This window comes from Paroedura picta, chromosome 2 (genome assembly GCF_049243985.1).
Source record: "Paroedura picta isolate Pp20150507F chromosome 2, Ppicta_v3.0, whole genome shotgun sequence".
In the NCBI taxonomy this organism is placed as follows: Eukaryota; Metazoa; Chordata; class Lepidosauria; order Squamata; family Gekkonidae; genus Paroedura; species Paroedura picta.
Genome location: NC_135370.1, coordinates 145642538 through 145655822, shown reverse-complemented (window position 1 = coordinate 145655822; position 13285 = coordinate 145642538). Strand labels below are relative to the sequence as shown.

At 38.1% G+C, this 13285-nt stretch overlaps 1 protein-coding gene across 17 annotated transcripts in view; it reads left to right on the top strand.

Annotated features, from left to right (window-relative positions):
• The window catches only part of RALGAPA1 (Ral GTPase activating protein catalytic subunit alpha 1), a 150307-nt gene that overhangs the window by 32225 nt on the left and 104797 nt on the right, over nt 1-13285 (top strand). For 13 of the 17 annotated variants that reach the window (XR_013228512.1, XM_077323123.1, XM_077323118.1 and 10 more), the window contains exons 12-17: nt 1827-1964; nt 2749-2897; nt 3862-3991; nt 4598-4835; nt 6438-6599; nt 12927-13067. Coding sequence is in view for 16 of the 17 variants with exons in the window: in XM_077323123.1 (XP_077179238.1) it covers nt 1827-1964; nt 2749-2897; nt 3862-3991; nt 4598-4835; nt 6438-6599; nt 12927-13067 (958 nt within the window). In the remaining variant the exon portion in view is untranslated. The remainder of the gene's footprint in view (nt 1-1826; nt 1965-2748; nt 2898-3861; nt 3992-4597; nt 4836-6437; nt 6600-12926; nt 13068-13285) is intronic. The other 4 variants (XM_077323125.1, XM_077323128.1, XM_077323132.1 and 1 more) reach the window with 1 other exon arrangement.

The following is a 13285-nucleotide window of genomic DNA, read 5'->3' as shown; positions in this document are numbered from 1 at the left end:
TGCTTCTTAAACTAGAGAAAAGATGTGTATGGCTAGAACCATAGATATAAGTGCCAAGAAAAACAGAATTCTACCAAGTTGTTCAGGCAGAAGGGTTAGTAGAAAGAGTGATTCTTTATTATAGCACTTAAAGTGAAGGAATTAAATGTATATTTCATCCAGATTCTTAGATTCCTGATGGAAGCAACCTTTCTTAGCTCACTGATTATGCTTTGTTCCTTATATGGAACTTAAAATGGGTCTTAATCAGCTTGATATGAATGTCCTTTCAACCTGTGGCATTATTGCTCTTAAGGAACTGAATTTTTCTGCTAGCTCTTAGTTGAAGTGAAAAAGGGTCTCTGATGATGATTTTCATATTGTTTCTTTCATTTACATGATGCTTTACAAAATAATGTAAGCAAAAGAAAAATCATTGACCTCAGTTTATACTGGAGAAGGGGGAAAAGATGGAAGTGAAAAGCAAGGGTAATTTTTTACTTTGGAATGGGCTCTGTGGTATGAATAATTATAGTAGAGACCTATACTCTATATTTGTTTATTTTTCTTGGGAACAAGAATCCTTAGAACCTACCTCATGTTAACCTTATGCTTTCATAGACTACAGAAGGTGGTGTTTCCTTTTATCCAAATCTAGTTCATCAGAAAAAAATGGCATCCACTAAATGTTATGGCAAGGGGCTTTCATGATTCTGTTCAGATATGTCTAGTGATACTGTTGGAGGCTTTCTTTACATTGTTCTGTTATCTTTCAACAAGTGGTTTTAGGAGACTGTAGATGGCTAGGAATGCATAGTGGTATTATGAAAATGTTCAGCACAAGGAATGATGGCCCACTATTGAAGCAGGGCAGTAATCTCAGCAGCATTTTAAAATTGTTCTCCACGTAAGAGATATGTAGTATGACCAGTCTCATGTTCACTAAACCCCAATACAAATGTTGAGGAACTCCCACTGTTCTGTTTCTGTCTGGGAAAGCAGTGTACACTTTCCTCCTGGAACTTGTAGAAATCTTGTCCTTCCTAACTATAAGGGCAAGAATTCATTTTTTTTGGATTACCAAACTCCCGCTCACTGTGGCCATATCATGCGATCCAAATCAATGTAGAAAACAATTATGCTAGGATTTGTCAGTGGAAAAAGGAAACCAGCCGACAAAGAACACAGTGGTTAGACACAATCAAAATGGACACAAACCAGAACACTGCATGGCTGAGGGAGGCGCACAGGATCAGGGATCATGGCGACAGCTGTGCCATGGGATCACCAAGAATGACTGACAACAACAACAGCAGGTATAAGGGCAGGTATTTTCTATTGGCTAAGAATGCCTGCCTATTAAAATGAAGATTCATAGTGAACATAATTTTTGGCTTCACTCAAAGAGAAAATGCAAAGCAATGGGCCTTGTATGTCTGTAGCTGAAATTCTGTTGTCCAGTATTTTGGCACATGAAAGATGGAGAATGAATTGACTGAGCCCAGCTCTCTACTCACTTTGAACAACTGACTGGTAGGATTTTAACATTATTTACTTGGTTACCTACTTTCAGTCACAGCCTCTAGTTTGGAAGAGAAACTATTCTGGCAGAGCCCATTTATAGCTGTCCAGCTAAAGAAATATGCTGAACCTAGACCTTTTCTTTGTAAGCGTGTGTATGTTGCTTTACTTGGGAGCATTCTGGTCTTTTATATTGAAGTTTTATGCTATTTTCATTTGTTGCTTCTTCCATGACCATATTAGTGAGCAACCTTGAGGCAAGATAAAATATTTTAAATAAATAATAGAAAAGGGGGGGAAATCATCTTTTTGTGGTTGTGTGTTAGGAATCTATGAATAACTCTGGTCCTGTCCGAAATTCAAGTTGGAATAGAAATGACTGCTACCAAGATGCTCTCCATAAAATATCTGAATTGGATGCCATTGAACAAGGTATACGAGCTGGAGTTCAAGCAGTACTGCAAGTAAGACACATATTTCCTTTTTGTTTTTTTGTTTTTTGTTTCATAGCAAATATTTTCCAAGTAAAATCGATGGAACACAGTCCCATTCATTATGGGTTGTTCTGAATTGAAATGACTGTTAGCGATGGCCTGCCAATGTCATCGTAGAACCTCCCTAGCAGGGCATGAGTTGCAAGGAACTACATCCAGAGGAAAACTGGCAACCTCTTTGGAGCCCAATTATTATCTCTGCATTAAGAGGATTCTGGCAGTATTAGCTATAAGAACAAGGAAAGCTAGAGCCAAAATATGTGCTGAGGTATATGAAATAAAATGTTTTTTAAAAATCTAACCAGGCCCCAAATCCAGAGTATCAAGTGTCCATCTGTGCAATATTGGATGGGGCTTTCAAGAGGGTTTTATGAGCATTTGTGATGCTTCACAGAACATAGTTTCATGCTATGGGGAATTTTTCAGATACTGGAGGAGAACTTCTTTGCAGAAGTCAAATTTCATTAATCGCAGAGGAAAAGTCTTTACAAAATATCAGAAACGTTTCCACATATTGTGCAGTTCATAACCACCATCATATAACGATAGGCCACTCTCAAATAGACCCAACCCATTTATCCAATATTTGAATCATAGAACAAAGTTTGCGTCCAATGGCAACTTTAAAGCTAACAAATTTTTATTCAAGGTATAAGCTTTCATGTGCATACCTTGAATAAAAATTTGTTGAAAAAGAAGAGTTGTTTTTTATACTTTTCGCTTATCTATATAACTGTAATTTTTTAAATCACAGGTTTTTATAATAAATTCCTCAAATATATTTCTGCTTGAACCAGCAAATGAGATTAAAATTCTGTTGGATGAACATACTGATATGTGTAAGCGCATTCTGAATATCTACCGATACATGGTGGTGCAAGTAACCATGGACAAAAAGACTTGGTAAAGTGTTTTATATTTTAATTGTGTCTGTGATTTCTGTGCCACTCTAACCTCCAAGAAGTCAAAATCTGAGTTCCATGGCCTTTAATTTTTCTCTCATCTTTGACATTCTGAATTCCCAACAAGAAGAATGAAATGCCAGTTTTTATAAACAATTTAGCTATTCAATAATGCCTCCTAAATTCCTGATGTGTACAGTGTTCATTAATTGACTAAAGTTTTCCAAGTGTTAATTTAAGCTGTGAATACCTATACACTCTCCAGTGACTTTAAACATACTATGTTCCATATATGATTAAGAATATTCAACTAAATTGGATCCCAGTTGGAAAAAAAACCCAAAATTGATAAATACTTTTTAAAAAATATTGTGCATCAGTTGTTGTAGTTCATTTAATTCCATTATTAATATAAGTACCAAAACACTAATATTGATCTTAATATTGTTGGTATGTATGCATTGCAATGAAGGACCTCTCTGTTGCATTCTGTGGCAGAGGTAGAGCCAAGTAAGCTGGAAGCAAGCTTTGAAGTAATTTGAGGCCTTGTTTAAATTGAGAGACATATTTTCCCTTCCCCAGCATGTTCCAACCATTGCATTGCTTTATAGCCCTTTTTGTATTTGTCAGGTGCTTCCTTTCTCTTTGACGATGAGACATCTGCACTAGGGGGGCTAGACTTTCCTTTTACTCTTTCTACATGTAAAATAATTTAAAGAAAAAGTAGCAAAAATACATTATGATCAAAAATTGACATTTAGTCCTAATCAGGGTTACAACACTCTCATTGAAGTTAGTGGCCTTAGAAGGATGTAACTGTTTACAGTTGCACTGTAAAATGACTCAGTTAAAAGCTCTAGTTTGCCTCTAGTTTGGGTGTGGGTGTAAGTATGTACGCTGGAGTCTGCAGAAGCTGTTAAATATATGTGAGCCTCAAACTAATGTAATTTAATGTCACTTTACAGGGAACAGATGCTGCTTGTGTTGCTCAGGGTCACAGAATCAGTTTTGAAAATACCATCTCACATTTTTCTGCAATATCAAGGAAGAAAGAATTCAACTTTAGCAGGAAGGCTTGCTGGTCCTCTTTTCCAGGCAAATAAATAAATCTTAATGTGATAAGAGTTTTAAATTTGGTTGTGCTCCATTCAGCTGAGATGACTTTCATTCAGCACCAGATTTGAGGATGCATGTAAAACCCAGCTGCATGTAAGAATAGCGGCAGAAAATGGCCAGCTTTGAACAGCCTGGTGTAGAGTGGTTTTTAAAGTAAAGTTGACGGTCCCGGATATTGCTAAAACAGGATCTTCATGGGCTTTGCCACTTCAGGGCATATTTGTGTTTTTAGTTGGCATTTTAGTAGGCATGCTTAACTTTGCTGGCTAAATAGATTCTTCATGTACATTCTGGATACAAGGAAATACACAATATGGCCATCAGTTTCTGCTAGTGTATGCTTAGGTTGGGAAAAAGTGGATGGTGGGGTATTTGCAGCAGAGGAGATGAGGTTAATCTAAAAAGGGTTAAATAGAAAATGCAGTGTTAATACTGCACCAGAAGATTCTTTCTGAAATTAAGATAGCAATAAGGTCTTTAGTTCATAAAACATCCTTGGCCCTGAAACTGAGCCGAGTTGTGCAGCCCTGTTCTGTTGGTATGTGGTAACCTTTTATTGTAATTAATAATATGTTTGTTTTTTAGACTCTTATAGTAGCTTGGATCAAAGCAAATCTCAATGTGTATATCTCCCGAGAACTTTGGGATGACCTGTTGTCAGTATTGTCATCATTGACTTATTGGGAAGAGCTGGCCACTGAGTGGTCCCTAACCATGGAAACTCTAACAAAAGTATTAGCTAGAAACTTGTATAGCTTGGATCTCAGTGATTTGCCATTGGATAAATTAAGTGAGCAGAAACAAAAGAAGCATAAAGGCAAAGGTAAGGCATACAGTATTTGGCATCCCCAAACTAGTAGCTCCCTTAAGGATATTTTAATTTATTTAAAATCCTCCTCCAGAGCTGTAGTTTTCACCCCAGGATGGGGGGGAATGATAGATCAGGTGTTTGTACTTGCATTCCCCCTAACAGAATATATGATTCTATGATTCAAACACACATGCATGCCGATTGAAATGTAGCTTAGAAGGAAATTTAAAATCGTAGACCAGGTGTGCGAAAGAAGCGATACTAACCTTTTAATCTTATCTTTCTTGACCTTGAGCAGTTCTTCATAATATATAATTTTATTTAAATATAAAATTGCATTAACATGTATTTGTGTTTTGATAGCCAAGCTTGTCATCCTGTAGTCCATGTTTAAAAATCTCAATAAATCACCCTTCCGAAGCCTTAAGGACATATGTTAATTCTAGGGAAAGTAGCTGGAAAATTCTTCTAAAAGGAACTTGCCTATAATGTCTAAACCAAAATTGGGACACATTACATTGGTCACACCTTCTGCTCCTCCCCCCCCCCCCCAATTACCTGTTGCTATCCATTTGCTGTTAAATTCAGACTGGTGAACTATGGTCTGCACTTCATATCCATGCCAACTTGGATGCCTCAATAAATTAATGAAATGGCATTAGTAGAAAATTTTAAAAATCACATTACCTTATATTAGAAGAATATATCAGGGGGATGTAAAATTGTTAGATGCTGCACCAGCATATTGACTGATGTGGGTTATAGGAACTATACAACTCTAGTCTTGGCTCACCTCTACTGGCTTCCAATTTGTTTCCAGGCACAATTCATGGTGCTTGTCTTGAACTCCCAAACCCTATATTGTTCTCTATCCTGGCCCCCAACTGGTGAAATGAGCTCCCAGAAGAGATCCAGGCCCTGTCTGAATGATCACTGTTTCACAGGGCCTGCAAAATAAGGCTGTTCTGCCAGACATTTGGTGGAGGTCAGTAACAACACCTATTGGGCCCCCAGAACTCCCTCCTAACCAAATAAATACATTCTATGAGATTGTGGATGCAATGTTACCTGAATGTGTTATGCCTTATGATTGTTGATGACATTAAGATGGTTGATAGAGTTAACTGAAAATGCTATCTTATGATTGTTGACTATGATAAGGTTGAGGCCACAGTTACCAAACTTATCCTGTACTCTAACGTTTTCTGTAAACTGCCCTGAGCAACAAGGGAGAGCAGTGTATAAATGCAAATAAATAAAATATAAATAAATGACTGGTTTGTGTCCAACATACCTGAAGGATACCTTATCCCTTTTGAGCCCACCAGACAACCTGCTTTGAGTGCCTTTGTGTTTTGAGATTAGGTGAGTGGCAGCCCAGGAGAGGGCCTTCTCAGTCATGGCACCTAAGCTCTGGAACTCTCTCCCCAGCGTTATTCATCTATCACCTTCTGTTGTTGTATGGGCCACAATGCCAGTTCTTAATTAAATTATACTTTTGAAGTAATTCTACCATTCCGTATATGTATGTAAATAATATATGACAACGATCCTGCTGGATGGAGTGATTCATAATTGTCTTTTGCTTTGTTTGTTTGTTTGGACCTCCTTCAGGTGTTGGACATGAGTTTCAAAAGGCATCCGTTGATAAGTCATTCTCAAGAGGATGGAGCCGTGATCAGCCAGGCCAGGCCCCAATGAGGCAGCGTAGCGCAACCACCACTGGATCTCCAGGAACAGAAAAGGCCAGAAGCATAGTACGGCAAAAAACAGTTGGTATGTACCAAGGAACTTGCATAATGCATAAAAACATTGGAAGGAAAATTAATAATCCTACATCTCTGCCTGCACACAGTGTTTTTCTACATGTAGCCTATACTGTATAAACATGCATTTCATCAGCAAATCTGGTGTCAGGTAATGAAACATGGGGCTTTAAGATGCAGATCATTTTTTACAGATAAACCCAAACATCTGTCCTCCAAGAGATGATCCTGTGATCCACATTGCGGACTCAACATGTAAGGATTTGTCTTCATGATTCAGACACAATTGATTGCCTTTTTTAGGTATAGTGACAATGTGAGTTAATTAGTGCAAACACAGCACCCACAGTTATCGCCAGGCTCATCAGTAATCCTTGTCAGGACAAGTTCTTGTCTTTTCGTAAGTGGGATTTTCTATAATTAGCTGCTTTATCTACTAAAGAGAAAACAGGATCAGGCTCTTTGAAATACCTCCATCTGTTTTTCCCTCTTGTCATGTAGAGACATTAACTTTCCAGATAACTTAAAAGCCACTGGGAATATTTTGCTTTATTTATTTTAAAGACAGTAATATGGGGGGGGGGGGGTGAAAGAAAGGCAGTATTTTTTATCAAACCTAAAACCATTCTGCTGCATTAACAAGATAAAATGTTTAATTCTCCACAAACAAAATTGCAAGCATACCCAATATTAAACCAAGAAACAGTGGCACCTGATGCTAAGTGCATTTCACTGTCTAAGTGCATTTCACTGATTCCAAGAAGGGAAAAAATAGTTCATAGCAGGATTTTTTTCCAGGTCATCTTTAATGTTTCCCAGTTTTTCCAGTGGAAAACATGGAATTGTATTTTAGATTAGTTAAATGTATGATGCATTACACATTCAAAATGAGAAAAAAAGTGTAATACGAGTTCTTTTCAATGCTCCCCCAAGTTTCCAATTGAAAAATTTGAAATAAAGTCCTTTGAGAAAAAAAGTGTAGGCTTTTTTCCCCAGGCCACTGTATGTCAGTTTTTATATTAAAAGATTTAGTACTCGTTGCTCAAGCCTTTGAATGTCCATTATGTTGGACAAGCTGCTAAGAATACTTGTATACATCTGTTAGCAGAAATATATTAAGATATTTTTTTAATCATAAGAACTGCAATGCACTAGGGAAGGTAATGTTACTAATTCAGAGTTATGGCTAGATATGTAAACTTTCTTTTTCACAAAGCATGAAACATCGTATCATTGGTTTGTCAGTAGTTGGTGTTCTGCTGATAGAAATGTGAAAGAAGGATATGTTGTTTGCAATAAAACAAAGTTTGAATCCAGCGTCACCTTTAAGACCGACAATGTTTTATTCAAGCTGTAATCTTTCATGTGCACACACACTTCCTCGGGCACGATGAAATGGGAATTTACCAGTCTACACATGCAGGCAGAGGGTGAGAAGTAAACTAGTGCTTCATAATGAAGATGTTTAACAGATTCAAGGACAATACAGGAATAATAAGCCAAATTTATAAGGTTATCATTTGTTTGGATTGAATTCTGGGGGGAAACATAGTAAAGAAAATAAATATGTCAAGATTGGAGACTTAATGGACAGATGCGTTCCCAGTTGTGTAATGTCAAGAGTAATTAACTGAGACCCTGTCACTTGCTTCTTTATATGTCTCCCCTCAAGCATGGAGGCACCCCCACAGCATCCTGTACCCTGAAGATTACTCAGATCACTAACATATGTGAAGTTATTTGATTTGTTATAATACCCTATATGGGTCTTGAGATTTGTCACTTGTTTGTTCATCTGTGCTGTCCCTAGAGAGCACAAAAAGTGGCAAATTGACCTGCCTCATGGAAAGCATGCTCATTTCACAGATAATGGCTACCTGCATGGTCTGTTGTTTTTTTCTATAGGGGCTCTCTCCCCCTCTGTTTTGTCACTGGGAACTGACTGTGCTGGGATTATGTATTGCCATTGCTAACCTACCTTTACTACATGGACTAAGGCTTGATTTCAAAGCAGCATTGGTTCATCTCTAACCATACTACATTCACTAGAACCATGCTAAAAATCCTGGTTCATCTTGATTTTGTTTCATTTTTTTCCTCTGATTGTAGTCTCCATCATACGAAGGGAGAGGCCTGTGTCTTTGTAGTTTCTGTAGGCATTGTTTGTCCTTCTGTTGGACATATGCATTGGTCATGCAATGTTTGCTTATTACATCAGTCGTAAATATAGGACTGTGATGCTGCAGAGTAGAATAAATATGTTACTTAAATAATGTTCGTTGTTGGCACTACCAGTGATAATTTTGTCTAATAGTGTCTAGGGGTGTATGGGTGTGAATGGAGGCTTTATTACTGTCAACTAGAAATCCCTGTGTTTGCTGCTCCAAACTTTAAAGATGACTCGAAAGACTGTAGGGGACAAAGGCTGAAATGCAGTCTTGCTGCCTGAGCAGAACCTTGTGTGTGGTTTCTGGATTCAAACATAGAATTAAAAACAATGTAGGTTTGCAACCATCAATTCATGTTCTGTTTTCTGGTCGGGTTTGAGCATGTGTGTAGAAACAAAAGAGCATAGTTTGATTATTTTGGGGTAAGTTGTCTCATCATTTGTAGAAACTTGTTGAACATCATCTCATATCCAAAGACAAGTTGCTCACTTAAGTGTAAGTGTGTGTGTGTGGCTTAGAATTACGTTTTTCATTTTCTGCTGCATGCAGCTTCTGTAATCAGTTGTTTCACAAGTTTTTTTTTAATTGCCTCCTAACTTGGTATGCACATGGGTTGAAAAATCTTTGCAAAATTGATTTCCTTAGCTAAGGCAAAAGTAAGTTTCTGAGCCCGTATTTCATGTAGTTGTTGTAGCATGGCTTAATTTAACAGAAATGTTGAAAAATTATTTACAAGATGCTAATCCCAGAGGTATGTCATTACACATTTGTTCATTTTACTTAGATCTATTAAAGGAAACATATAAATATTTTTTAAATATTCTGTGTTGTTGTATGTGGTGAGAATTTATCTTAAAATATTCCCCTCATCTGGAAAATAGAAATAATAAGGTATAATTCACATTATTTTCCTCCAAAGAAGAATAAAATGCATGAGAAATTTTGCCCTTGTGTTTATATACTGCTTCTTCAAGTCATTAGCATCTGTGAAGCTAAGCTTAATTACAGCATTTATCATACAGTTTAAACTTAAATGCTAATTAAGTTGTATAGACTTTCTGATGTACATGCAGTTTTACTATTAGATGATACCTGTGATTGCAGGAAGCTTTGGGTGCATTGTTACTTAATTGCTGATTCTGTGAATTTTCACGACCTCATGGTTTCATTATGTGAACCTAAGAATAAACATCAAACTTTCACTTCAGTAATTTAGAACCATTTCCAGGAGAAGGGAGGAATGGTCATTACCAAAATTATAACTTGGACTATGCTTGTGCGGTCATCAAGATATAACTGGGTTGATCACACAGAATGAGATATAAATAATTTATTGTATTTTGTTGGATTTTACTGTTTAAAATTTGTAAGCTTTCAAACCTTTGAACATGTTCTTCAGGCATAGTTGTAATAATGATGGTCTTACATATTGAGACAGTGAAGTTCAATCACTTGAACACCAGAGAATCGTGATTTCTTGGTATGTTGAATATGAACAATAATTTGCAAATGTTTGCAAAACCTGCTATGGATTCAAGACCCAAAATCCTCTTCATTATGCAGCTCTGACACCAATCCTATTTGAATATTTTCAAAATTGTCCATATAGAAATATGAAGATCTGGAAAACATTCCAGGTAGATTAAATTGGGTGCATTGTGTATGTGATAGCCAGTGGTGATTCTCAAAAACCCTGATTCCTCACGGCTGTTGGGCAGATGGTCATATATATCTCCTACTACAAGCAAGGTTCAGTTTTGGACATGCTACAACAACTAGTCTCAAGGTTAGTAGCAATGCACGTGGCAAACCTGCTACTGCCTGGAAGATGGCATAGTCTGGATTTTGAAGAAGTTCTCCCAAGGTTATCACAAGTTTAGTGGCTGGATAAATTGGTCTTGCTATAAAAACCTTTAGACAGATTATTTCTTTTGTTTCAAAGCATCACACTGGAGGATACTGTCCAGTTTTATTTGTGCTCTTATCTTACGAAGTAGCTACATACATTTAGACAACTTTAAATATTTAAGGGATTTAAAATTCTTGAGTACCAGCTTGGTGTAGTGGTTAAAAGTGGAGGCCTCTAATCTGGAGAACTGAATTTGATTCCTCCTTCTTCCATATTCATCCCTCTGGGTGACCTTGGGCCAGTCACAGTTCACTCAGAGCTTTCTCAGCCTCACCTGTCTCACAGGGGAAAGTAAAGGTAGAAGATTGTAAGCTCCTTCAAGACTCCTTCAGGTTGTAAAAAGCAGGGTACAAAATCTCATCTTATTTTTTTCTGCAGAACATTTAAAATGGAATGATTTTTCTCCTGCTAAATGCATACTTAGCTATTCCAGTTTATTGTAATCATTCCATGCTTTCATAAAATGCATTTCCCCCTCTTTACACAGGCATTTTATTTACAGGATTGCTAAAGGCCAAACTAGAAGTAGCACATAAGTGGTACGCTGCATGGATATCTCCCCTGACTGAGCTGTTTCTGACTCTCCTCATCCTGAAGGGAAAGAGAATGAGGCTCTGTGTTTCCAAGGGGAAAGGGAAGCCAATGGTATTCAAAGATGCCCGCAGGATGATAGCCTGCCTGTTCCAGTCTTCGTGTTCCTAAAGCCCAATCTCACTTACATGCTCTTCCAGGACACCCCCTTGCCAGTTGGGGAGAGCACCTGGAGCCAGACCTGTTTTCAGTGGCCCCTCAAAGCCAGTGCTCTTCTGTGCCCCATAACTTGAGATTGTTAGAAGCAGCATCTGTCAGGCCTTTCTGCCCTCCAGTATGTAGCATATCTCTGGATCTGCACAAGGGGAAGGAGGTGGGACTGCCTGAGAAGGGACTAGCAGCAGCAATGCCAAATGGAGGGGGGATGGGGGGGGTGGCCAGGCCTCTCTGCAGCAAGAGTGAAGAAGAATTGTTTTTAATACCCTGCTTTTTATTACCCAGAGACTCAAAGCAGCTTACAAACACCTTCCCTTCCTCTCCTCACAACAGAGTCCCCGTGAAGTAGGTGGGGCTGAGAGAGCTCTGACAAGACTGCTTTGTGAGAACAGCTCTAACAAGACTGTGACAAGCCCAAGATCACCCAGCTGGCTGCATGTGGGGGAGAAGGGAATTAAACCGAACTCTCCAGATTAGAGGCTGCTACTCTTAAGCGCTACACCAAGCTGGCTCTCTGGGGACAAGGAAGGAAGTGAAGAATTGTTTGCTTCCTAGACTAGAGCAACAGGAGAAGTGGGCTCCAGTGACATGTAGTGATGTCAGTGGCTGTATGAACTTTCAGGAAAAGCTAAGGAACACCTAAGGAGTTGCCACAGAACACGGAACCCCAGTTGGGAATTCCTGCTGTAGAGCAAGATTCCTTCCATTAGAGGAAAGTTTCACGGCTAGACAAATAGATATTTAGGGGGGGTACACAAAATAATAATTTAAATCCAAGACAGTCATGTGTTAGCTCATAAACTCGACAGAAAGTCAATTCAGTTTTTATGTTGTGTTTGAGAGTACTCCTACAACCAACCAGACAGGCTAGCAGCTGCTGTAAGCCAGTTCCCATGATCAAACTGGCTAAAGAGTATACTGCTTATCATTGCAAAAAATGGCCACAACAGAATTGTAGCTCTGTGTGTAAATCACCCAGGTCACACAGTACATTCTTAGTGCAATTATGACCCCAGGGACAGTTGAAACACATCCAGTGCTGTAATGTTTGAACACCCACTAAATCTGATGAACTTCTGCCCTAATTAAGTTGTTTTTCTTGCTGGGTATTTGCCTAGAAGCTCTTAAAAACTGCAAAGTTAAGGCACCTGCTGTTAGAGTGTCCACGGAATGGCTTTCAATTTGCTGACTTTTTTTTTTCAACCCCTGATGCAATGAAAAAATAGACAATTCGCTTTTTTCTTTGAATATCAAACAGTTGTAGTTGTGCAAATATAAGCTTTATTGCTGTCTTACATTAAAGAGTTTTTTTAAAAAAATGTTTGTTGTGCCCACTGATTATTTTTTTTCTTACAGCCCTGCCAATATCTGCTGTGCTGAAATGTTTTAATTTGAATTTTCTTCCTTTTTATCTTTGTTTTCTCTGTTGCTGCTTTTTCTGTGACACAAGCCTTTCATTATAGTCACTCTTCTTTTTTTCCTTCCCCACTTCTTTCTTTTCCTTTTTTTAAAGCCATGAGAAGCCGATCCATTGGTGAATGTGCTCTGCCATCGGCCTATATACGCAGTGCTAAAAGTGCTCCTGTTCTGATCCATACTTCCAAACCCTTCTTGCCTGATATTGTTCTCACTCCCCTTTCTGATGAGCTTTCAGGTAGTGCCACCTCTGCTAATTTCTGCACCCCCTTTCACTTTTTTAACCCTTCTGCTTTCAAAAAAAATTCTGCAAAATCAATACAATTTTCAGAGTAAAATATTTAGGGGTGGGGAGAAAAATGCAGAAGAGCTTAAGAACGAATCTGTTGATTTATGTGATGTGCTATATTTATGGCTCATTCTGGAACTGTGAAAAGCTAGTGCTGTGCCAATTAA